Here is a 27,198-nt window from a genome sequence, read left to right as displayed (position 1 = left end):
TTGGGACCAAAGCATGGAGTTCCTTGAAAGATGGGCCAAGGAGCCAGAATGTAATTTGATAGGTCATTGAAAGTGTTTGAGCCAGGCACAGACATCATGACACCTGCATTTTCGGTGGATTAAAAAGGCAGCAGCGTGTACGATGCTCTGGGAGGCAAGGAGCAGCATGCAAGGAGTCCATTACAGGCATCTGTGTGAGCAGGAGTGGGAAAGAAACTTGACAGAGACAGATCTAGAGTGAGAATTCCAAGAAGCAGAAGAGTAAGCCAGTGTGGCCCGGGTACTGGTCCCACGAGGGGTCTGGGAACACAGAGCGGACAGCTGCTGCCAGTCCTGGGCTGATGCTGCTTCAGCCCCAGGCTCACCCCACACTGGTGTTTCCCGGGACCGACCGAAACCCAGTGCAGTGTGGGCAGCTTTCACTGTGCAAAGGGCTGCTTCCTGCAAGAGTGAGGCAGGAGTGTGGCTGAAACTGAGTAGAGGGAAGCCTGGGAAACTGTACCAGGGAGCGTCATGAACTGAGCTGGGTCCTGGGAAGGGGGCAGAGAGATCGAGGAGGAAACATGCTCCCAGTCTGACTAAGATTCCCAACAGGATGAGGAGTCCGCCAGACACGTGGACCCAGCAGAAGGGCCAGTTAAGCACAACGGGCATCTCCCCCCAGAGGGCACATCAGTGAGGGAAGTGGACCACCCTCTGCTCACGAGCCCACAGGCCTCGCTGCCCCCAGTCCAGGGAGCTGAGACCTGGGTAACCGTGACCACCTGGATGACAGCTGTCAGGCAGGGGGCCACCGCGAGCCCAGTGGGCTGGCCTTGGGGTTAGGCCCCGGCCATGTGAGAGGCGAGCCCGAAGGTGGCCGTGATGGGTCAAGGCTAATGTCAAGAGGACAATTTGTTTTTAAACCAGACTCATCTGTCTTAAAATACGAGAGGATACTAAGTTTGTGGCCTGTAGGACCATCATACTGGCAATGTAGGGAAACGACCAGGTCATTAAGTCACTCCTCTGTGGCCAGGTCAGGCCCTGTTATTTCCATCTGTGTTTTCCCTGGCTCAGTCCGGGAGCGTATCTAATGGAGCGTCTGGGTAACATCTGGAAGAGTGACTCTTGGCACATTCATCACTGGGTTTGGGAAGACAGTTCCACTGTCAGAAGGAAGTCATGGTTAGAAAGCATATCTGTCTATTGTTAATTTGGGCTTATTAACCAGGAGTGGCTGTTGCACTCCGTCCCGTGCGTGTGTGACTTGTGTGGTCCTCTGCTGTGCTTATGGGTGTTGTCCTGTGGCCTGAGTGGCACTGTGATCCTGCACGCCTCTTCCCACGTTGTCTTTCCACTTACCTCCATTTCTGGATTTGTTCTAGGCCCTCCAGTCTTGCGTCATTAAAACGTGCAGCTCTAAACAGAGGATTCCAGAGAGCCTAAGTACAGTCACTCGATTTTAACTGGTTCTGCTTTGCTTTTCATTGTATTTATTTGGGAGCGCAGCTAATTGGATCATTTGTTTATACTCTATCCCAGAGAGTCAGTGACAGAGGGAAGAAACAAAATCTTATCAAAGAAATTGCTTTCTGTTTGTAAAAATAAGACTAAACATAGTAATAATACCTTCTACTGAAATCACAGCTAATTAGGCCCCGCATCTGACTAGAGGGTTAAAAAGTGTCATAGATTTACCTCTCTAAGTAATATGCTTACAACAGTTCCATGAAAAATTAAGAAAGGATTAACATCCTTCTTCAATGGGGATGCTTCGAAAAGCATTACGCTCGCACTTTGTTATAACAATTATTTTTCATTCACGTTCTGTGCCTCCTATTTTGAGCCTATTCATTTTTCCTCTAATTTTAAGAATAAATAAAGCAAAATGGAAGCTCGTGTTATTACTTAGTATGAAAACACAGAACCTAATTATAGCTAATGAGTGTAATAAACGCCGGGCTGCACCTCCCCTTGCTTGTGTGTGTTTCCTATACAGAAGGTAACACGGGCTGAGTAACGAGGACGCCAAGTTACAGATGGGGTTGAGGAATGCTATTTGACAGGCGATTAGAGTCATCTGTCAGAAATGATGACTTAATCACCAGAGCAGACTCTAGCTCCCCTCCTGTAATTCCACCCAGAGTAATCTAATTTTCCTGCAATATTTTATTTATTTTATTTTTTGCCAGGACTAAATGGTTATGCTGCTTGACTTTCCCCCTCTCGTGTACCACACGACTGTAACTGAAATGTAAATAGCCAGTAACATTATAGCAAAAAAAAAAAAAGGCTGCCTTTGGAGCCCGAGAAGGCAAAAGCAGATACATAATTCTGGGTTCTGTAGATCGTTTTCTCTCACTGGGTTGTTAGTATATATGGAAAAAGCTGGGAGCAGTATTAACTGTAAACTTCCCATGTGACCAAGAAAGGCTGTTCTTGCAGCGTGTTTCGATTGGGGCCTTTTCCCTCAGCGATCTCCTTTTGCTTTGTCAAATAGTAATGACAATGATAATGATAACTTTACTGGGCACATATTATGCAGGCAGTGCTTTAAGCACTTCACATGTATCAGTGGCTATTAGGACGAAATAGTCATTTATTTCCACTGTAGGTTTTTTTCCTCTGGTTGTGATTTGCCATGGGAAGAGAAAGGATAACATGTTTCTTTGTTATTGTCATATTCACATCCCCTTTTATTCTTGGCTTTGATCACTTTTGTAAAGATATACGTTGGCAAATATTCATTTAAAGTTTTCTGTGTGCCTTCTCTATTAACTTAGTTAGAGATGCATAATGGAGAAGGCGATAGCACCCCACTCCAGTACTCTTGCCTGGAAAATCCTGTGGACGGAGGAGCCTGGTAGGCTGCAGTCCATGGAGTTGCTAAGAGTCAGACATGACTGAGCGACTTCCCTTTCGCTTTCCACTTTCATGCAGTGGAGAAGGAAATGGCAACCCACTCCAGTGTTCTTGCCTGGAGAATCCCAGGGACAGAGGAGCCTGGTGGGCTGCTGTCTATGGGGTCACACAGAGTTGGACACAACTGAAGTGACTTAGCAGCAGGAGCAGCAGAGATGCATAAAAGAGCAATTTGGAATAGTACTGTGACTCAAAGCATAAAGGAATCCCATTCACTCTGCTTGCACCAGCGAATCTGCATCTTCAAAAGGCCACTGTCTACACGATGTCCTCCAGAATTTCCCAAGCAGTGTTCAGCATGGGTGGTGTGGTGGTGAGTGTAGCTGCCTTCCAAATCAGTATTCAGATGATTACTTGGCTCCCCAGGTACTACAGTGAAGAGTCCACCCACCAGTGCAGAAGACACAAGAGACGTGGGTTTGATCCTTGGGTCAGAAAGATCCCCTGAAGTTGTAAATAGGAACCCACTCCAGTATTCTTGCCTGAAGAATTCAATGGACAGAGGAGCCTGGTGGGCTCCTCTTGCAAAGAGTTGGACACAACTGAGCGTGACCACACACACACATTCAAATAGAAACAGGCATTGTACAATTCAGTCAACTATCATAAAGCCAAATACCAATGCCTACCTGTGTAAATGCTGACTTATCTAATAAGTGGTCTATACTTGATTCATTTTATAGATTCCAGTGTACTTTTCCCACTAACAGTTTGTGAAGAAACCACAAACTGTAGATCAGTTGTCAGTAATTCAAAACTATTATTCTCTCGTAGACTGAGAGCTAATTTTGCTTATCAATTGTTTCTCATCATCATAGGTATAGAACATTTTGGATAACTTGGCCCATAATATAAACTTCACAGTCTACTTCCATTTTGCATGTATTTTAAATGACCTGAAGGAACTGTAGAAGAACTAACATTTAATCTGTCTGAATTAGAGCATACAGTTCGTGGTCAGATGGCACACAGATCAGAGCTATACTTTCCTAGTATGGCCGTAAGGCTGTTTTTCTTTGACTCACGACAGCATTTTAAGTTTTCTTTCCTACCTTTTTCATAGAGAAAACCTGGACAGTCATTTTTGTCCTGAGCCTAAAATATTTTACTTCCTCCTTTCCGGTCTATATGTCTTGTCTTTCTTTCTCTTGCCTCATTGCTGTGGCTAAGACTTCCAGTATTATGTTGAATAAAAGTGGCAGAAGCGGGCCTCCTTGTCTTGTTGCTGAGCTTGAAGTGAAACGCTTTCCATTTTTCACGGTTTAGTGTGTTACCTGTGAGCTTGTCATACATGCCCTTTATTAGATTGAGGTGCATTCCCTCTGTACCCCCTTTGTTGAGAGGTTTTTTTTTCCTCTCACAAATAGATGTTGAATGTCGTCAAACACTTTTTCTGCATCTGTTGATTATTACATGATTTTTAAGCTTCATTTTAAAACGGGATGTCACGCGGACTGATGTGTGGATGTTGGATCATCCTTGCATCCCTGGCGCAAATCCTATTTGATCATGGCACACGACTCTGTTAGTGTACTACTGAATTCACTTGGTTTCTGCTTGTCTGGAAAACTCTCAGTTCTGAACGATACATCTGTTGGGTAGAGTAGTCCTGGTTGGGAGTTTTGTGTTGTTTTCCAGCGCTTTGAACGTATTGTGGCATTCCCTTGTGGCCTTCATTGTTTCTGCTGAAGAACCTGCTAGTAATCTTATGGGGGCTTCTTCTTTTTCTCTTGCTGCTTTTAATAGTCTTTTGTTGTCTTTAACTTCTGACATTTTAATTATAATCTGTCTTTGTGTGGATCTCTCTGAGTTATTTGAAACACTCTGGGCTCCTGGATCTGAATGTCTGTTTTCTTCCCCAGGTTAAGTAAGCTTTCAACCATTATTTCCTTAAATAATTATTCTTGCCATTTGTCTATTTTCCTGGTGGGATCCCTAGAATATGAATGCCCGTCCTTTTTAGTGTTGTCTCATAAGTCCCTTAAGCTATCTTTTTTTTTTCATAAAAATTCTCACTATTTGAAGATGATATATGATATTATATAGAGAAAACCTTAGACTCCATCAAAACACTGAACTCATAGGCAAATTTAGTAAAGTCACAGCATTCAAAGTGAATACACAAAAAAACTGTGGTGTTTCTATTCACTAATAATGAAATATCAGAAAGAGAAATTAATAAAACAGTTCCATTTACAATTGCATCTAAAATAATAAATTTAACTAAGGAGTGTATATAGAAAACTACAGGACCTTAATTGAAAGGCGTGGAAGGAGACATAAATAAACGTAAAGATTTTCTGTGTTCATGATCAGAAGAATTAATATTGTTATAGTTGCCATACTACCCAAGGCAAGCTACAGATTTGGTGCCATCCCTGTCAAAATTCCACTGATAGGCTTCACAGAAACAGAACAAATAGTTGTAAAATTTGTATGGAACAACGGAAGACCCTGAATGGGCAAAGCAGTCTTGAAAAAGAACAAAGCTGGAAGCAACATGCCCCTTATTTCAAAGTATATTACAAAGCTGTAGCAATCAAAAGAGTATGGTATGGACATTAAAAACAAACATATAGATCAATGGAACAGAATAGAAACCCAGGAAATAAACTTACACGTATATAGTCAATTAATTTATGACAGAGGAGCCAAGAATATACACAGTGGGCAAAGAACAGTCTCAAATGATGTAGGGAAAACTGGACACAAAATTCACACAGTACACAAAAATTAAGAAAATGGATTAAAGATTTTAATGTAAGACCTGAAATCGTAAGACTCCTAGAAGAAAACATAGGTGGCAAGCCCCTTGACATAGCTCTTGGTGATGATTTTTTTTGAAACTGTTACCAAAGCAGAGGCAAGAAAAGCAAACATAAATGAGTGAGACCACATCACACTGAGAAACTTCTGCACAGCAAAGCAAACTATTGACAAAAAGAAAAGACAATCTAATGAATGGGAGAAAATTATTTGCAAATCATATATTCAAGGGATTAATATCCAAAATATATAAGGAACTCATCAACTCAGTAGCAAAAAAAACAATGTGATTTAAAAATGGGCAGAAGATCTGAATAGACATTTTTCCTAAGAAGACATCTTGATGGCCAGGAGGCACCCGAGAAGATGCTTAGCATTGTTATTCTTCAGGGAATTGCAAATCAGAACCACAGTGAGCTATAACTTCACACCTGTCAGAAGAGCTGTTGTCAAAAAGATAAAAAATAAAAAAGTGTTGCTGAAGATGTGAAGAAAAGGGAACCGTTGTCCACTGTTGGTGGGCATGTGAATGGATGCAGCCACTTTGAAAAATAGTGTGGAATTTCCTCAAAAATTTAAAAATAGGACTATCATATGATACCTCAGTTCTCCTTCTAGGTATTTATCTGAAAGAAACAAAGACATTAACTTGAAAAAGATAACCCGTACTCCCATGTCCATTGCAGCGTATATTTACAATAGCCAAGATATGAAAGCTACCAAAGTGTTTGATGAATGAATTAAGAGATTGTTTCATATTTAAATATGTATGTATGTATATGTATATATACACATGTATACATTCATAATGAAATATCATTCAGCTATTTAAAAAATGAAATCTTGTCTTTGGACGAATGATGGACCCTGAAGGTAGTATGCTAAATTGAAATAAGTCACAGAAAAACAGATATTTTATGATCTCCCTTATATGTGGAATCTAAAAATTAATTTTAAAAAAACCTCACAGATACAGAGGAAAAGTGATTGCCAGAGGCTGAGAGTAAGAGGTGGGAAAAATTGCTGAACTGGGGTCTTTGTTTAAATAAGTCTTTAAAGTATGTATTTCATATGTGCATGTGAAGTATATATGAATGTATACATATATACACATACACACCTTCATATATAAGTTTCTAATTGGGAGGTACCCTCCAGACTGAGAGAGTCTTTATGTCTAGCGTGGAAGAGGAGATTTTGGTAATCCTCTCAGTTCTTAGCAACCACCATCTCACAGCATAGCTGTCTGGATATGCTAAGGGGAGGCTCAGTATGCAGGAGGGGTTGAGAGTCTGTGCTGCAGCCTGAGACAGCCCCAGCGCAAATCCCTGCTCCACACTGCTCCCTGTGCCTCGGCCAAGTTCTTTAATCTCTCTTTGTCTTCCTCCTTCCATCCCTCCCCCAACCCTGTCCCTTTAATTCCTTATTCATACCTATCTCAGGGTTGTTGTGAGAATTAAATTAGTTAGGATACATATAAAGAGCCTACAGCAATCAGTGCTTAGCTCGGGAAAACTGAGAGCACAGGGGTGATATTTCCTCTGTTTTCACCAAAATTGCCTAAATGCTCTACTTACGTAGCAAACACAATTGTGAGCGCCAAGCCCAGCTTCATCCGTTGGAGACGGATCCCACATGTGACTCTGGTCACCTGTATTCTTGTGGAGGCGTCACTCTGTTAAAAGATGTTTTGGGAAGTTTATCGATACATCACCATTTTCAAAAATCAGAGAAATTCAAAGGTCCTTATTCAATACTGAGAGGTCAACATTCCTAAAACTCCCTTTTTTTCTTCCCAGTCTCCTTTATGCAGAGTATAAAAAGCAGTGATGGCAATGGCAGAATTTCCTTCCTAGAGAGATGGGGGAGCCTCTATGGCTCTGGGAGTTCCTTATGGTCGTAGAAGATCCCTTGACAGTACATCTGCCTTTGGGGTGATGGGCTGCCTCCAGCTGGTGGCAGTTCTTCTGAAATTTATTTTGCCCATTTGCAAAACATTTTGGAGAAAAATTGAGGAAGCGAAGATGCCTTTGGTATCTCGTAGTCTGCTGTCCAACAATATTCGACGTATATTCTCCATGAGTCAGGTTTGCGTTGTCAGGGAGGGAGCGCAAGAGAAGTTCCAGTTCATCTCTCCTGAGCGGAGTCTGTTAATTTTCTCATTCGGCACATGGCTCCTTCATGCATTCACTTCCTCCCTCCCCTCTCCTCCTCCCTTTAAATACTCTGTGGGCAGTAAGCTTATAACATGTGCCATCACGGCTGCTCTTTCTAGGGGTCACAATGGGGTTAATAATGAGGTGCGTGGTGGTGACTCTGTAAAATCCATTTCAGGTTAAAAAATGGCATGTTTTATACTGAGTCTGGTGTTAAAGGTGGTTCACTCATCCTTTGGTGATGGCCAGGGTTAAACAAGTTTCAATACAAATTCTCCTTGGTGTGAGAAACAGGGTCCTGGGTCTTCCAGCCTCCATCTGGGTTAACACTGGCCGTTTCAGCTCAGAATCACCTCCTTAGCCATCACAGGATCGAGGCAGAAAGATCTGGGGAAATGACTCAGACTTCATAGAATGTGGTTCGTGGATGCTGGTGGTTGTGGTCCAGGCTTGTCTTTGTCACTGGGATGCGACAGGACTCATCGCAAGGGTGGTGACGGCTGCCGCCAGGGGCGTCTGTAGCTCCCTCCCCATGCCGTCACCTCCACAGCCTTTGGGGGGTGCCTTTGCCCTATAGTTACGTCCTCATCTTTATTTCTGTGAGCTGCAGCCAGGCTCTTGGTGACACATCCCAGGCTGACATGTTCCAGAGTGAGAAGCAGCAGGTCCTGCCAGCAGTAAGGGCCTCAGATCTAGGGCCCCTGTGAATGTGGGGGATACGCTGAGGGAGGGCCAGGGGCCGTGCACTCACCTTTAGGAGGCAGGCTACGGGGTGAGGCTTCCTGGAGGCTGGAGCCCTGGACGCTGACAGCTTCCTGAGAGAGTGGGGGCATGGGATGAAACTAGCCCACGTCAGAGAGGAGGGCCCCCAGGTCAAGAGGCCCTGATCGGCCCCCCTAGAGACAGCAGCTCAGTGGGCTGCGGTCACAGTGCCCTTTGCTTTCATGATCAATACTGAATACCCAGATGTAACTGAAAGTAACAGCCAGTTTCTCTCGAAACTGCTTGACTAATCCCCCTTTCATCAGACTTCATCTGCATTTGTTTGTTTGTTTAATTGAAATATAGTTGATAGTATTACATTAGTAATATACAGGTATATAGCAAAGTGATTCAGGTATACATATATATGTATGTGTAATTATATATATTCCTTTATTCTTTTCCATTATAGTTTATTCCAAGATATTGAACATAATGCCCTATAATATACAGTAAATCCTAGTTGTTTATCTATAGATTTCATTTGCCTTTAAGTAGGACTAAATAGAAACCAACAAGTTACCCAATACCTTACTGTGGAACGTGAGATATGATGTCACTGTTCGGTAATAAAATGTAAAACAAAGTCACATGCAAAGCAGTCTTCAAGGAAATGGGTTTAGAAGGCTTTCTTCATAGAAACATAAACTCGATGAACTCTGTTAAATGCGCTGCCATGAAGCGGATATGTTTCCAAAATACTTGATTTTGCCATTTCCCTGGACAGGCCCCCTGCTGTGGGGAAACTGGAGTAGGACAGCCAGGGCCCTGCTGTGGTCTCTGCTCCAAGGCAGCTGAGCTGGACTCAAGTCTTAGACTCACTGGGCTTCCCAGCTGGCACTAGTGGTAAAGAACCCGCCTGCCAATGCAGGAGACATGAAGAGTTGAGGGTTCAATCCCTGGGTCAGGAAGATCCCCTGGAGAAGGAAATGGCTACCCACTCCAGTATTCTTGCCTGGAGAATGAATCCCATGGACAGAGGAGCCTGGCGGGCTATGGTCCTTAGGGTCACAAAGAGCTGGACACAACTTACTGACTTAGCACGAGTGCTTAGATTCACTGCTGCTGTTCCTCCAGGCCTCAAGGAAGCTACCCTGTCAGTGTCACTGGCTAGAGGTTGTAAATCCCCAGGCTCCTCTGTGTAGACAGATCATAGCAATACAGACCAGTGACAGTTTCTTCAGACCCAGCTGATCCTGTGTAACAATGGAGATGCAGCCTTGGCGTAATTAACATGCCTCTTAACATATATACTATGAAGCATTACTCGGCCATTAAAAAGAACAAGGTGATGCCATTTGCAGGAACGTAGATGGACCTAGAGATAGTCATACTGAGTGAAGTAAGACAAAAAGACAGACATCACGATCGCTTACATGTGGAATCTAAAAAAAAGTACAAACGGACTTACTTATGAAACAGAAATAGGGTCACAGATGTAGAAAGCAAACTAACGGTTACCAAGGGGGAAAGGAGGTGAGATAAAGTGGAAGATGGGGTTTGACATATACACACTTCTGTATATAAAGTAAGAACCTGCTATATGGCACAAGGAACTCTACTCATACTCTGTAATGGCCTGGATGGGAAAAGGATCTAAAAAAGAGTGGACACGCGCGTAACTGATTCAGGCAGGAGACTGGAACAGGGACGGCCAAGCTCTTGGGCCCTTCCTGCCATTACTGCTGTCTCCTGCCCAACTGCAGAGCACGGTGCATACCCCCACCCTCCAGCTCGGGCGGTGGAGGTGGTCAGTGTCCCCATCGTGACAAAAGCTGTGTTGCCAAGCTTCAGCTCTGATGCCACGGGTGTCATCTTCAGTCCTTGAGGAAGGCAGTGAGGGTGTGGCCTCTGGCCGCCAACCCAGGGCCGTTTCTGTTTCAGGGCTGAGATGTGCGCTGCTTTCTCTGTGCTTGAACTTCTCTGATCGTGAGCTTATCCCCGACGGCGGGTCTTGCAGCGCTTTGTCCTTTGGGGTTTGGTGAATGAATGGTCTCTGGCGACATCCGTTGCCCCCTCTGTCGGCTACGATGCGTCATCATCATTCGTTAGGAGCGGTGCGGCTCAGTTCTCTGACTCTCTTCCTTCAAGTAGGTTGTTCCTCCCCTGAAATGCCCTTCACTCAAGTCCTGGGTGGCCTCAGGGTCCCTTCAGGATTGAGCCTGACCGTCGCTCCAGCTGAGATGTGTTCTGCACTTGCCCTTCCTTTGTGTCGGGCGTCTGTCTGAGTCCCCACGCCGCCTGTGGAAAACACCTGGTGTGTCTCTCTCTACCTTTACGTCAGACACTCTGTTGTGATGAGAACTCTTGTTTACCCGTTATTCCCACCATGTGACAGAGCGGAATGAAGTGAACGTGTGAGTTGTCTTAGCACCCTACTGAGGTGAATCTTTGACACCATTTCCTGTTACAGAGGAGGAATCTCCCTATATTATAATATTATATTATATTGAAACTTTAAACTGGAATGCCCCCTCCTTTGCAGGAACTTCCCTACTCCACTCAACAAGTTCTCCCAAAGTTCTTGGAATCATAAGACTTTGAGGAAGTGACATAACATTACAAGAATAACTCCTCCAAACCGTTTTTTTTTTTTTTTTTTGTCTTCCTTGACATTTACATCCTGTACCTGATCAGGAATTTGAAACTCAAATGAACTGTTCGTGATAATGAGCCATTCCTAATACAGTCCTGATTGAACACCTCTCTCCAAGAAGGTCAAGGCGCTTTACATACAGTTATCACAGTTGGTTTCAGAACATCCCTGGACTAGGGTAACTACCTGTTTAGAATCACCTTGGTCTGACAATCCAGATCTCCATAAGGAGATCTCCCCTTCTCCTCTCCGGATCCAGGAGTTCAAGTTCAAACAAACCCAATTCAAGTCCAGAGTGGCCCCGGCTGTTTTATTGCTACCGGTGGTACATTCCTGAGCCTTCTGGATAGTCTTAGATCAGAATCAGGGTCAGTTCTCAGCAACAGCAGGAAAACCCAGAGTCAAGTCTTCACACAATACCCATGGTGGAGTTCTGTTGGTAAAGCGTGCTGGGAAGGCAGAGAAAGACTGCTTTTCCCCAAGGGGATACTGCTGGCGCCTCCAAGCGAGCGTCTCTCTGGCGCCTGCAGCTTCTCCTCGTAGGCTCAGGAGTCCAGACACCGTGTTCGGCATTTGTGGGGGAAGCCATGCAGTTTGTGGGAATTGGTCCTGGTTGAAGAGCAGGGAACTCTAGTTTCTGATCCCAGCTGTGTCATTAACCAGCTGTGTGTCCTTCGTGGAGTCCCTTGTTCCCTTCAGATGTTGAGAGTATTGAATGAGGTGATTCCCAGGGCCCTTGGCAGCTTTAGTCAAATGATTCTGTCCTTGCAGCTCCCAGATTTCCTCATCCAAGGCAATGGCACCCACGCCAGTACTCTTGCCTGGAAAATCCCGTGGATGGAGGAGCCTGGTAGGCTGCAGTCCATGGGGTCGCGAAGAGTCGGACACAACTGAGCGACTTCCCTTTCACTTTTCACTTTCATGCATTGGAGGAGGAAATGGCAACCCACTCCAGTGTTCTTGCCTGGAGAATCCCAGGGACAGGGGAGCCTGGTGGGCTGCCATCTCTGGGGTCGCACAGAGTCGGACACGACTGAAGCGACTTAGCAGCAGCAGCAGCCCTCTGTGCACATCGCTGATGGATCTGAGGGCTCACAGCACTCTCTGTACTGCTTTTCTGATCCTCGTCACCAGCTTTCTCCTTTAGTTACGTGCGTGTCAGTCGCCATGTTGGGTTGGCAGTGTCTTGAAGGCGAGAGTCCTATTCATTGACTTTTTGTGTCCTGTGTGTAATGTTGGCGCTCTTATCTCTCCTGTAGCTTTAACCCGTGAAATTCATCTGAGTCATTTCAGCTCATTGACCTGTACAAGTGTTTCCTGTCTGGAAAGAGTCCACCCTCATCATCCACCAAGCCTCCTGTCTTCCTCCCTGCCGCCTCTTAGAACAAATCTCGAAGTAATTATCTGCATCTATCATATCAACCATTACCTTTCCTGTTACCCTCCCACCACCTGCAAGTTGGCATTCTGGCCCTCACTACCCTCACAGAAGCTGTTTTGATAAATTAAAAAAAAAAAAATCCGTATTGCCAGATGCAGAAGGACCATGGGGCACTTTGACGCAGCATCTAACAGCACTCGCTCTGACCACCACCTTGTTCTTGAAACTCCCTGCGTGGCGCCTGTGGGGCACGCGGTTCTGTCCCTGCTTCTCTGGTTGGCCCTTGCTCTGCCTCTGACGACTCGTCTTCCCGCTGTCCCTTGGTTCCGCCCTTGGTTGTCATCTCCCTTCACTCACTTTCTTCTCTGGACAGTTTCAGCCACACCTGTGGCATCAGCCCGCTCCCAGAGCCGTCCTGACAGTCGAGACCCATGTTTCCAGCTTCACACCAAATGCAGGGCGTCCTGACCTGTGCCCCTCAGTCTCTGCCCACCACCTCCCCGGCCAGCTTTCTCGTGTTTCCCCTGTTGAGGCAGTTACTTGTAGGGCACAGCATTGTGTACAGGACACAGAGGTGAAGTGAACAGGCCGGGGTCCCGCTGCACGTTCAGCTGTCCAGGCCTGGGCTTCTGCCACCACCAGCCAGTTCCCTCTGAGGTTCAGGCCTTCACCAGCTTCCGGGGACTGTTTGTAGTCAGTCGCCTCTGAACTGTCCCCCTCAACTCCTGAGTCTCCACCCTCCAACACTGCAGCCAAAGGTGGCTTTTCGAGAAAGCAAATGGGATCTCATGGCTTTGCTGCTTAAACATTATATACCTGATCGCTGACTTTTAGGTGAAATTGCAATGCCTTAGCCTGTGAGATGGCACCCCACTCCAGTACTCTTGCCTGGCAAAGCCCATGGACGGAGGAGCCTGGTTGGCTGCAGTCCATGGGGTCGCTAGGAGTCGGACACAACTGAGCGACTTCACTTTCCCTTTTCACTTTCATACATTGGAGAAGGAAATGGCAACCCACTCCAGTGTTCTTGGCCTGGAGAATCCCAGGGACGGTGGAGCCTGGTGGGCCTCCGTCTCTGGGGTCGCACAGAGTCGGACATGACTGAAGCGACTTAGCAGCAGCAGCAGCAGCCTCCAAGATGGTCAGCAGCCTGGACACCAGCTGCCCCGGCACCCCTTCTCATGTGCCCCCGACACTGACACAGACACTCACACTGCACTGCCTCCAGGAGGGCCGGGCGCTTCCTTACCACCGTTTCTGTGTGTGGGACAGTCCACCGGCTGCCCCCCTCCTCTGCTGGCAAGTCTGCCAGCCTTTAGGACTCAAAGCAGACGGGCCCTTTGCCACAGCACCCCCACGGCCCTCACCAGGCAGAGTGAAGTGCCTGCTCCCCTGGACTCCCACAGCCCCTTTTCTGAAAAGACAAGTCTGCTTACTGACCCCTAAGCATTCCACTCTCATCCTGGTCTCTTCTCTACAAATTGAACGTATTAATGAGTGGAGTGGGAATACAAGTGGACCCCACACCTCAAGGCCTGTGTTCTGTGCGTAAGAGCATCTTGCCTTGGAGCGTAAACGAAGCAGCTCTGAATTATTTAGCCTCTCATCCCCCGGTACTGCTCTCTCGTCCTCTTCCTCTAGTGTTTGGAAGACCCTGGCAGGCATTAGGTGCATGTGGTCTCGACCGCCCGATAATCACTTCCCATCATTTCGGTGCCAGAGCCAAGTAGCATTCCCCTTTCATTTAAATTAGATAAAACCCAGAGCTGTGGCTGGCAAGTGAGGGAAGTCCACTGGGGAAATTAAAGGTTCAGACAGAATGGGACCCATTATAATAAAAGCATTTGCACAGCCACTGATTCCATCTACCCCGTGGCGTCGACAGTCCTTGGGGTAGGATGAAATATGAAGCGAGAGAGCCCGTGAAAGTCATTTGAGGAATTTATTTTAATTGGAAACGGTGGCAGCTTTCTGTGCTTGGAGTCAACTCTGCAGATCACGCACAGGAGTGTGATTGGCATCATTTAAAGAGCATGGAGCATCTTGTTCCTCCAAGATGCAGGATCTTGGTCCCACGCTGTCTCAGGTGCTTCCTCCACCTACATGCGCACTGAATGGGATTGTCAGCCCCTCCCTCATCCTTTACTCCCTCCCTCTCGCCTTCTGTCCATTCTTTCACTGCCTTTGCATTCCTGTCTCATACTTCACGTTTAATAAAAATTAGATGATGACACCTAAATCAATCAATGGGTCAACCTGCAAATTACTCAGAACTCTAGAACCCAAGAAACAGCCATGCAGCAGACATAGAATGACCAGGAGAAAAGTGGACCATCTGTAATCATTTGTAGTAACACAAAATAACGATAGCTGTTTTTTCCTATGCCTCATTTGTTAAGCACATCACATGCGTCTTCTCTGATAATTCTCTCCAGCCCTACTGTATAGATGTCACCTCCATCTTACAGAAGAGGAGACTAAAGCTCAGAGGAGATGCTTGCCCAGGGTCACGCTGCTATAATGAACGGCAGAGCCAGAATCACCTGTCAGATCCTAGCAGAAACCACACTGAGTGGTAGAACCAGATTTTGAACTTGAACCTGACTGCAAAGCTCACGTGTTATGATACCGTGTCACAGAGCCCTGGGACTTAAAAGCATCCTGTTGCTGAACATCAAACACATGCTTGCATTTAATATATAATGGTTCCTGTTAACTGAGAGAGGTCTCGTTGTTATTTAAATGCCTTATGAAGGTATCCGTAGTCTTGTTGAGCAGCATGGGGTTCTGAGACTGTTGAACTGTTGTTCAGTCTGCCTTACCTTCTCACTTTTCTGTTTTTAGATGCATCATCCCATTCAGATGAAACCTGCAGATAGTGAAAAATCAAACGGTAGGTGGTGACCAATTGTCTCCTATTAATGTCTGTTTTCTTAAGCACAGAAGTGAGGCTGGTGGGGGGAGGGGTTGTGGGGAGGAGCTGGCTGTTTCTCTGGGGAAGGCAAAGAGATGTGCTCCAGGAGCTTCCATTGGGGTGGGCACCTCTGGAGAAACGTGAACTTCAGTCCCCCTCCCTCCTGTATCTGGTGTAAAGACCTGTGAAGATGCTACAAGTGGCGGTTTTCCATGTCCCTCTGTTTGGGATGTGACTGGTATGGTGACCCTATGGCCTTTGGCTCTTGTCTGTCTCCTCTGACAGCCGCACAGGCACCCAAGGGGGAGGGATGACCTTACACCAGGCAGAGAAGCCAGGTGAGGAGGGCCTCGCCCACCAGGACTTGGGCTGTCTTTTTTTCCCCCCTTTCCTTTGGTCCTCTGGCTTTGAGAGTGTCTGATTGCACTTTTCTCTAGGTTGTATCCATGCATTTGAATCTATATTCATTCAGAATTCAGTCTGCTGGTTAATAAACACACACTTAAGTGCAAAAATATATATATGTATGCATTTGATGACGTCCGTGGAATAATTGACTTGCCTCTCCATGACACCAGAGGGTTGATGGGCACATTTCTCTCTGGAGTTTCTGCTTCAACTTGTGCAGACTGTCTCTCCTCGTTTTATTCTTGGGATTGACTGAATGTGTGTTAGAGGAATCTCCTGCCTTCCTGGAGCTCAGCACCCCCATCCCACAAGACTGACACAATCAGCGTGGTTTCCGGCCTCCAGGCATCTCTGCACCTCATTAATTAGTCATGGGGCAGAAGCCACGCACTCGGAGATCCGCATATCTGCATGTGTAAATTATGATGAGGCTCTGCCTCTCCACGAGGTGTGTTTTTGCTGATTGTAGTGCATCCCATTTTCTGGCCCCATCAACTGGAAAGTTCTGAAGGAAGTTCCCTGCCGTATGGGGATGCTGCAGGCACTGGGCTCGCCTGTTGGGGAGTAAACATTGGTGCTTCACCACCATCCTGAGCAGCCACACCCTTCTCTTCGGGTCTGATTCCTTTTCCTACAGTTCTTTATCGCAGCCGTGGTGTTGGGTGTCAGAGGGCCTAAAACCCACCACTGCTTTGTTTTGGGTCTTAGTCCACTCGCTTTGTCCTTTGTTTGACAATTCTTCGTCAGTTACTTACTCTGTGCCGGGCAGGTTGCCAGGGGCCGGGGCTGCAGCAGTGAATTTTTAAAAGCAGAAAAGGACACAAAAGACACTGTCCACTCCCTCCTGGAACTCGTGTCTGTTGTCACTGGTTTCAGTATCTGACAGTCATGGAGAGATTGGACTTTAATCTCATTCATAGAATAGGAATAAAGGTAACTGCCTCTCAGAGCTGATCTTTTTTCCTGGATATTTGGGCTAGTGCTGTAAGTGACTGAGCACTTGCATAAAGTGGTGCCTGGTGTCCCCACCCCCACTCTTCCCTGGCCCTTAGGACCCTGCACCCTGTGTGTCTGCCCAGGCAGAAGGCGGGCTCCCTGAGCCCACATGCTCCAGGTGGGCATGCCTGCAGTCCGTTCTTTTCCTCCTGGGAGAGGGGAGGGATGGAGCTGGTATTTGTGGGATGAATCAGCGAAGGTCATGCTGGAGTGTCCAGCCACCAGGAGATGCTCCCTGTCCTCTGGCTCCATAATCCTCCACACTGTCAGGACGCCGATCATGGGATCAGAGTCTGCAGAAGAGGCTTCATTTGAGCCTTAGGCCATCGTGATAAACCTGACAGAGAACTGAGTTAAAAACGTGAGACTTAAAATACCTGAAGAGTTGAACCAAGAGAAGGTTTCTTCTGCAGTTTCTGCTGGGCAGGTACAAACCGTGACTGTCCTCTGGACACTGAAGGTGGTGTCTGCTTGGGTCTGGAACCACAGCAACAGGATACAACTGCCAGGGACACACCCTATTTTGCACAGTCTCAGAAGCCAAGCAGGACTGGGTACTGTGTTACTAAGATGAGCAAATACCCAAAAATGCCAGGTCTCAAGCCCTCTTTCGAGGAGCCCGGACTTGACCCCTGACCCTGCACTTGTTGGCTGTGACCTTGGGCAAGTTCCTCTAACCTCACCCAGCCTCCACGTCTCCAGCTGTAAGAGGGGCTGTGGTCTTCTAGTCTGTGCTCTGCCTGTACGGCCCACCTGACGGCGTCATCCCGCGGTTGACATCTGCAGAACTTAGGGTCACACCTGGCGCGAGGTGAGCATCCACTCTGCTCCGCTGAGGACATTAACTCCAGCCCTCAGAGGCAGCTTCTCTGGTGCCTCCTGAGAGCAGAGGCCGGCCCTTCCAGCCCTGGGCTCTTCCTGCCAAAGCTTAGTTCTGAACACACAAAGGAAAACCCACAAACCTTCTTTCTGGGCCGTCGGTCCCTTCGCTTGCAGATTGAACTTCATTTTCTGAATTTTCAGTTAAGAAACAAAAAGTCAAATAGTATAAAGGGACCGAAGGTGGCTTTTAAAGAGCTCTTCTTCACAGAGGCTCCCGCCTTGCATAGTCATGAGCAGACTTCAGGGTTCTCCTTGGACCTGAGTGGAAGAAGGAGAAAGGTATTATGTCCCAAAGCCAGGGATACAAGCTGCAGGCCTTTTCTGATGTCACATGGCATTTTTAACAGGTAAGCATAGTTTCTGAGAGGCTTCCCTGGTAGCTCAGCTGGTAAAGAATCTGCCTGCAATGCCAGAGACCCCAGTTCAGTTCCTGGTTAGGAAGATCCCCTGGAGAAGGGAATGGCTCCCCACTCCAGTACTCTTGCCTGGAGAATTCCATGGACAGAGGAGCCTGGCAGGCTGCAGTCCATGGGGTCACAGAGTCAGACACGACTGAGAGACTTTTACTTTAACTTTTTACTTTTTCATAGTTTCTGCAGCTCAGAGAGCATCAAGATTTCTTGGGCTCAGATGCTCAAAATAGCTCCTGTGGCTGTGAAAGAAGTATAATGAGCTGTAATTGCACTTTTTTTTTTTTCTGAGTTTGCTGACATTTATGGATGGCACAAAGGACTCATCATAGTGAGACAGTTACTCTCTTCATTATCAGTGTGTTCAGATTTCTCCAACTTCATATTTGCTGAGCAAGATTCATCACAGATTCATTAGTGATGGACAAATGAACTCCAGAAAAGCAATCGCTCCTTTAAGCTTTTGTCCACTCAGGGATTCTGACAGAGGGAACCTCTGCTGAGCCCAGAAATGTGGTTTGTTATTCGGTTACTAAGTCATGTCTGACTCTATGATCCCATGGACTGTAGCCCACCAGGCTCCTCTGTCCATGGGATTTCCCAGGCAAGAATCCTGGAGTGGGTTGACCTTTCATTGTCCAGGGATCTTCCCAACCCAGGGATCTCACCCAGGTCTCCTGCATTGCAGGCAGTTTCTTTACCACTGAGCCACCAGGCAGGGAAGCACCCCCCGCCTCCCCGCCCCCGCCAGAAATGTGAGTCTGCTCTTGTATGTTCCCTGCACTTGAATGTTTTCTGGAACAAACCTGCGAGATCTCCACCCTTCCTGGAACCTGTGCTTCCAGTGGCTCTGGCGTCAGCTGTAGCCTCCAGCACATTTATGCAGACTCCCAGCGTTTCATCAGTATTTCACGTTCTTGCACTTCTACTGCGCCAGGCATCCAGAAAAAAGATCCTACTCTGGACCAGCAATAAAACATCAGGGACTTTGAGAAGAACGCACTGAACATATGCCCGGGTCTCAACAGCACCCACCTTTTGTGGCCCTTTTTCCCTTGCACCTAGTTGAGTGGGTGGTACAGGAAGAGCGTTTGAGGAGGCGTGGATTATTGCAGGGACCAGCCACACTCACACACACACACTCTTCTTCATTCTGTCTCCCATTAGAGGGCCTGTTTCCAGCTTTTAATCCTCCATCGCCATGTAGAAAAGTCAACCAACTGTGCAGGATTGAAAGTTAAAGGCAGTTGCTGGGTCTCCAGTCAGTCCAGCAGTGGGCGATGAGGAAGTTGTGGTGGTCGCCTTTGGTTCTGGGCTTGGGGTCCCAGGGGCTGGAGCCGTGTGTACTTGTGAGGTCACACTCCTAGCTTCAAGGATTCTTTTTTGATTCTGTGGACAGAATGTCAGGTTCATTTTGCTTTAACTTCCAGCCTCACGGCCTGTCAAGGGTCCCGAGAGCCTCGCATCCAGAAATGCCATGTAAGCCCCCATCTCTTTCCTCAAGGCCTCTGAAACCTCCAGTGACCGGGCATCCAGTTCCAGGCTTGTGAGAGCCAGTGTGAGGGGACACTGTCTGTCCAGGGAGGGTGCGGCCTGGAGAGATGGGGATCTGGATCCCCTGCAGTCACTTGCTGATACACTTGGAAAGGAAGAAATCATTTTGAAATTCAAAGTAGACTCTGGGATTCAGAGGCCATAATTAAATGCCGTATGTTAGCACCAACACATTGGAAAGTTGTTAATGAATTCAGGCCGCCCCAAATACAGGTGCAACTTTGACAGGTTGTACACCAGGGTGTTAGCACAGACTTACGGTTGAGAGTGGGGGCACGTTAAAAATTAAGTTTCTAGTCCCTGAACTTAAAAAGTCCCCGTGTACCTGTAATATTAACCTTCTCATTTACTCTGTGGAAGGGGAGCTGGCAGTGGTCGCTGCTGTGAATCCACTTTCAGCTTGGCCGCCAGCGTTCGTGGCCACCCTGACTGTGTAGCCCCTGGCGTATGAAGCATTTCCCCTCATTCATTCATTGGTTATCCTAAAGGAAGATGGACTTTTCCTCCAGAGGGCGAAGACGTTATCTTTTAAATCTTTTTTTTTTTTTTTTAGTTTCCCTAAAGCACTTAGCAGAACATTATGGATGTGGTAGGTTTATTTAAGCACCTGGCATTCTTGTGGATGGAAAAAAATTAGTGAGCTACGTAACTGCTTGGGAGTGCTTAGGCAAGGCCCAGCAGAAAATGCCTCTAACGTTGATGAAAAAGTTAAGTGAATTTAGGATGATTATGTTTATTTAACATGTCGACGGAACTGTTCGGCAGTCCTTAGAATGGGAATCTGAGGACTAAATTTCAGAAATAAATTTTCACTGGAAGATCCAGGCGAACTCAAGGAAAGCTCGGTATTTGTAGTTAGTCCCATTTTGCCATTGCAGTAAACAAGGTCCAGCTGTTAAAACCACAGAGCAGCTTTGGCTCAAGAGATTGCTGCCATTCAGGTTCCTATATAGATGCACACACGTGGCAACACATACGCACATGTCCACTCACACATGCATACACACATGTGGCGACACACGTGTCCACTCGCACGTGCATACACATGTGGCGACACACGTGTCCACTCGCACATGCATACACACATGTGGCGACACATGTGTCCACTCACACATGCATACACACATGGCGACACACGTGTCCACTCACGTGCATACACGTGGCAACACACGTGTCCACTCACACATGCAGACACACGTGGCGACACACGTGTCCACTTGCATGTGCATACACACATGTGACGACACGTGTCCACTCGCACATGCACACACACATGTGGCGACACACATGTGCACTCACATGCATACACACATGTGGCGACACACACATGTCCACTCACACGTGCATACATGCATGTGGTGACACACGTGTCCACTCACGTGCATACACACATGTGGCGACACACGTGTCCACTCGCACGTGCATACACACAGACGTGTCCACACACATACGTTACACACACATCCACACACAGGGCAGGAAGGTAGCACTTTCGGTAGCATGTGGGTGGTGCAGCTTTTCTTTTAAGCTGACACTTGTTGCTGAAAAAAGAGACAGTGACGTTTCCTCCCTCTGCTTGTGGGAGTTTACCCTCCACTGAGCCCAGGAAGTCAGGATTTCCTAAGTGGTTTCCTTTTTTTTTTAATATTCTTATAGAAAGAAATCACTTTTGAACTTCTCAGGAGCTTCACGTTTAGATGACTCTAGCATTCCCACCCCAACAAAGCTCAAACCCTGAGAACTATTTTGGTTAAATACCGTAATTATAGGTTTACCAGGGAAACCAAGGACCAACTGGGACTTTATCCTTTGCTTTTGTTTGAAAGAACCAAAACTGGATTCTTCTGGATAAGAAGAAATACAACAGAAATTAGTTTTTTACTCATCGAGATATCAGCCATAGCTTCCTGAGGGTGGGAAGGGGTCGGGATGGTTTCCCTCCTTCCCTAAGTTCCCCTCCCTCCTCGGTCCCATTTCCATCAGTCCCGTGTGTTCCCCTTCTGGTTTAGGGGAATGCCTCATGCTGTCAGGGTCCTCACACTGGAGCTCAGAAGCTCCCATTGGCAAGAAACCATCCTCTCTGGGATCTGATGCTTCTAGAAATGCTTGGATCCTTGGGCCAACCCAAGCCTCGACTTAACTGAGCTTCACCAGCTCCTACTAGGTGACCGGGACTCCACTTACTCTGACAGGAGAAAAAAGGATTTCTTAAATTAAAAAATCTTCATCTGCACAAAGCAACTGGGGTTCTCCACAGCCTCTGCCCAAGAATTAGAGCCTGTGATCCCTATTGCTTCCTCGACAAGGCTCAACAGGGTCAAGGGCCCTGGACCACTGGTGACCTCCCTCCCGCACTGAGCCCGTCTCTGCCCACCAAGCAGAAAGTCATACACATGATGCTTCAGTAAGGCTGCCTGCCTCTGCGCACCCCAAGGACCGGCCTTGTTCTACCCTAACTCTGTGCCTTGTCTGGTTAATATGTGATGTCCCCAGCCCACTACCAATCCATCCGGACCCTGCCAATGCTTCTTAAAGTCCAGCTTCAATTCCACATCTAATATCAAGCCTTTCTCAAGCTCTGGAGCACAATTCATAGTTCACAGGGATTGTGGAATTGTGGTTTTCAGCCTGAATTCCTTGGAACCCTCTTTTCTCTTCATTGTCTTAGGAGCCACAACCAGTGTGGAAAGAGGGGCTGGTAGAAAGGGATTCTGAAGTCCACGAGCCTCCAAACCCAAGTGCTTCAGTTCTGTTCAGTTCAGTTGCTCAGTCGTGTCCGACTCTTTGCGACCCCATGAACCACAGCACACCAGGCCTCCCTGTCCATCACCAACTCCCGGGGTCCACCCAACCCATGTCCATCGAGTCAGTGATGCCATCCAACCATCTCATCCTCTGTCATCCCTTTCTCCTCCTGCCCTCAATCTTTCCCAGCATCAGGGTCTTTTCCAGTGAATCAGCTCTTTGCATCAGGTGGCCAAAGTATTAGAGTTTCAGCTTTAGCATCAGTCCTTCCAATGAATACCCAGGACTGATTTTCTTTAGGATTGAGTGGTTAGATCTCCTTTCAGTCCAAGGGACTCTCAAGAGTCTTCTCCAACACCACAGTTCAAAAGCATCAATTCTTTGGTGCTCAGCTTTCTTTATAGTCCAACTTTCACACCCATACATGACCACTGGAAAAACCATAGCCTTGACTAGACAGACCTTTGTTGGCAAAGAATTGTCTCTGCTTTTTAATATGCTGTCTAGGTTGGTCATAATTTTCCTTCCAAGGAGTGTCTTTTAATTTCATGGTAGATGAACCATATAACCAGGCTGCCTTCTATCACTTGAGAGAGAGAGAAAGGAAAGAAAAGAAGAAAAAGAATGGAAACTTTCATTCTGTGGATGATAAGACTAAGGTTCAGGGAGGTCTGCTTAGCCCCCAAGGTTACCCATCGCCTTCCGGGCAGCCCTGGAGTGAGGACCAGGGTCCCCAAGTCACAGCACTGGCCTCCTCTCCTGGCCTCGTCTGCCTTCTCCAGACTCAGCAGAAACACAGTGGAGGGAGCGGAACCCCATGCTGGAGAGGGGAGTGGATCCTGGTCCAGGTCAGGCTTACCCACTTGTGGAAGGACCCCTGGCTGGACCCTTCCCCCTGCTGGGCCTCGGGCATCTCTTTAGAGTCACACAACACATCTTTCAAGGCTGTTACTTACGGCCTGGGATTCTGTGACTGCAAGCTCTTAGCCCCTGAGCGCCACCCTGTCCAATGTAGCAGTCACATGCAGCTTTTAAATTAGAGAAAATTACGTCACAGGAAGAATTCACCTTCTCGCGCATACTGGCCAGCTTTCAGAGTGCTCAGTGGCCACAGGCGGCTTTAGCTACTGGGGTGGACGTCACAGACCGGACCTCCCCCTTCCTGCCGAGCTCTCCTGGGTGGCGTCGCTTCAGAGGAAACCAGTCTCTCTCCATTACATCAACAGATCGCCCGTCCCAGCTCCTGGAAGACACAGACCATGGAGTCTGACTTCAGTACCTGAAGCAATTGGCCCTGGCAAGTCTCAAATACACTCTTGCCAGTTAGAGGATAATGAGATACTTACTGTCCAGGGAAAGAGTAAGAGAAACAGGAATGAAAGCCAATTAAATTGCAATGACAAGATTATAATACAGATATAAAAGGATCCCTTAAGCTAGGACTTTCTGAAGTGCTGCTGTAGCTGGCCATTTTTTATTATTATTTTTATTATTATTATTCTAAGAGATGAAGTGAAACATGGGAAATAAGCAAGCCTTCTCCCTGAGGGCTTCTAGGACGATCTTTGGCACTCTCCTACAGAAGGCTGTGTTGAAATCCATAATAGTCCTGCCTTTGAGACTGAGCATACCCTGTTACCCTGAGCTCAAGCACATTGGTTTAGGGGGAAAATCTCCTAGGTCATCAGGAATAAACCTTCCCTGATCTCTACCCACTGTCAGCTTCCAAGGTTAGAATTTGCACGTTGTCGCCCTGACACCCAAATGCATTTCTGTTCATCATGAATCCTGCGTCCCAGACTTCCCTGGTGGTTTAGTGGTTAGGACTGCGCTTCCACTTCAAGGGACACAGGTTCGATTCCTGGCCGGGGAACTAAGGTCTCCCATAAGATCCCACATGCTGTGTGCAGCCACAAAAAATAAAAAAATAAAAAATTGTACCTCCAAATGGACAGAATATTCCTTCCTTGTACTTTTTTTTGTTGTTGATGCATTTCACCCTGAGACAGAGCCCACCCCCAACACGAGATTCTCAAATAACTGCAGCCCCACTCACCTGACTGCAGTTGCCTTCGTCTTTAATCATAACGTGCAGACCACGTGTGCTGCCCAGGGTGGGGCTGTGTAGCCAGTGCTACGGACAGAAGGCCATTGCCCAGCCCCCTGAAATTCTCATCCCTTCTCTCCTGTTCTCCTCTGGACCCCTGAGGACGAAGCTGTTTGAAATTGGGGAAGGAGAATGCTTTCTTCGGTCAGCGCTTTGTTAAAAGCTTTGTTGACCACTTTTTCACTCGGTTTCTGTTGTTTTTCCTCTCCTGACCATTCTCTTTCCCTGTCACTCAAGTTAGAAGAACATCTATCCCCCACCCGCAACCACAAAACAAAATTTGTGTCCCTAAATACCGCTATGCAAGGGTATCACTTAGCAGTTACCCAGAACTTTACCGTTTTAGTGAACATATTACTGCTTAAAAATGGGAGGGAAAGGACTTAAAAACAGCGTTCCATGTCCCTTGGAGATGTTTTGTTAGTGTACAAACTCCTGGCGTCGGAATAGGAGCTGAGACGCTGAGGAAGGGCCGGGTGGGAGGGCAAAGGTGGCCTGTGTGTGGCCTGGGCGTCTGAAGAGTTAGCCTCAGGGCCCGGTCGGAGGTGGTGATGAAGCGTTGCCTGCAAGGAGTAAGATGAAATGGCCCTGGCTCATTCATTATTTCTATCTCCTAGCCGTGGAAGACAGAAAATTGTTCATAGGAATGGTTTCGAAGAAATGTAACGAGAATGATATCCGGGTGATGTTTTCTCCGTTTGGCCAGATAGAAGAATGCCGGATCCTCCGGGGGCCCGACGGGCTGAGCCGAGGTGAGTGTGCCGTCTGCAGCGTCTCTGCCCTTCCGCACTAATTGGAGCCCCGCGTCCCAGCCAAGGTAGATGCAGCCCCGCGCACGGCCGGAGGTCGCCCCGAGACACGCCCCACGGGACGAACTTAGCCAGCCCGAACTTTTCACCGTGGCGGGAGTGATCACCTCTTATTTCTTGAGTCGAGAAGGTCCTGGTGCCAGCATATTAGTTCAGGTTATCACTGTCAGACAGGAGGCCTCAGGCCGCCCTGTCATTACACATCGCTTTTCAGTCTCAGATTAGAGGAGATTGGGGACGGGTTGGGGAGAGACTTGGCGGGTGAGAGAGAATGTGTGCCGCTTGCATCTTAGTTTTCTGACTTTCCGCCTGTTCCTGGAAGAGGTGTTGAGGGTGTGGGTATCTAAACAGAGAAATAAAGCAAGAAAAAAAATTGCCCTGCATAGCATAGAGCAGATACAGACTCGAGTAACCCAGCCTGTCTCAGGGTGTTAGGGTTTTAGAGCAAGGAGCAAACCTCCTGGAGTCCTACACATAGAGAGTCCATTAAGTGACAGAGAAATGAATTCATCCAGAAGATTGCAGGTTCTTTGTCACCAGGATAGAGGCAAAGGCTGGGCTTTCCAGCACTGATGAAAACCAGCATTTTCGCCAACAGCGATGCAAGGTGGTTGGAGATGACTGTTCTGTTTCCACACTTACCTCCCCCTTTGACAAGGCCATACGCCTCCTTCCTTAAACCACTCATAAGGCTTGTCACCAGGTCCCCAGTCATCTAAGTCCCCTGAGTCAGCTCAGCGAGGCCCTCGGGAAGCCATGCATGTAAAACACGTTTGTCCATTCTCATAAGAAAGCTGTTTTTGCAACACATAGAGGATTTCATTCAATTAGTGGAGTTTCCAAGGCAGGTTCCACAAGGATAATTAGAAGCGTCTCTCGGGTCCCCATCTCTGGTTCCTAGGACTGCACTGCCTGCCTCTGTCCTGAACCCTGTGTTGAAAGAAAAGTTTGGGCCTTGAGTATCAAGGCCCTAGTGTTCACCAACCTCCCTAGTCTTACCTAAACTCTCCACCCTGAGAAGAAGAACATGTGTTCTTTAGACTTGTAGACATAAAACTTCACGATGTCAGCTGCTCGAAGGCACAGGGAACAAAAGCTTTCCACCTGCCTCCACCCCCAGAGCCCCAAAACAAAGGGAGTGTTGAGAAGAACTATGGGAGGAGGAGGAATAACTCTAGTCTTGTGATCCCTACATTTCTTTCTGAAGGTGGCTTTAAAAAAGAGAGAGAGAGGAGGAGGAGGAGGCCTGGAAATGACGCTTAGCGCTCCCTGAAAAGATGGGAGTATAAAAGCTGAGCAAGACACCATGTCAAGTGGGGTCCCTGTGTAGCAGACCCAGTGCCTTGAGCTCATCTGTCACTTAGCACCTGTGCCTCCACCAGCATCACCCCAGCTGGCTCCCTGTGCTGGGGACCCGGATGGCCTCGCAAGCAGAAGGCTGCCAGGTTTGCATCCTGGATCCCTCTGCAGCACCCCAGCAGCCCCCACGCCAGGAGAGCTGATCATCACATCGGATCATCCAGTCCCGCTGCAGCCGGGAGAGGCAGATAGGCACACAGTCTGGGAGGGCAGATGCCTGGGGGAGATACAGCATGGCTGAATTAAATAGGCAAGAAAGATGAGAGTATTTTTGTGAACCCTTTTCTGCTGCCAGTTTAGTCCTAAGAACCACCATTCTCCCCCATTACGATTCTCAGGCACGTTTCCGTGTTACTTTGCGTTTTTCATTTGCTCAGGTATACAGCATGGACGAGGAACAGACAGTCGTAGTGAACTGTATAGTGCCTTGGAGGTCGATGGCCCTGGGG

At 47.4% G+C, this 27,198-nt stretch overlaps 1 protein-coding gene across 5 annotated transcripts in view; it reads left to right on the top strand.

Moving 5' to 3' along the window:
* Positions 1-27,198, top strand: part of CELF2 (CUGBP Elav-like family member 2) — a 557,440-nt gene that overhangs the window by 469,299 nt on the left and 60,943 nt on the right. For all 5 annotated transcript variants that reach the window (NM_001428342.1, NM_001428341.1, NM_001428339.1 and 2 more), the window contains 2 exons: positions 15,410-15,458; positions 25,199-25,333. In NM_001428342.1, the coding sequence (NP_001415271.1) occupies positions 15,410-15,458; positions 25,199-25,333 (184 nt within the window). The remainder of the gene's footprint in view (positions 1-15,409; positions 15,459-25,198; positions 25,334-27,198) is intronic.

Source organism: Bos taurus, chromosome 13 (assembly GCF_002263795.3).
Source record: "Bos taurus isolate L1 Dominette 01449 registration number 42190680 breed Hereford chromosome 13, ARS-UCD2.0, whole genome shotgun sequence".
Taxonomy (NCBI): Eukaryota; Metazoa; Chordata; class Mammalia; order Artiodactyla; family Bovidae; genus Bos; species Bos taurus.
The sequence above is the reverse complement of the archived record's forward strand: the minus strand, read 5'-3'. Positions and strand labels throughout refer to the sequence as shown.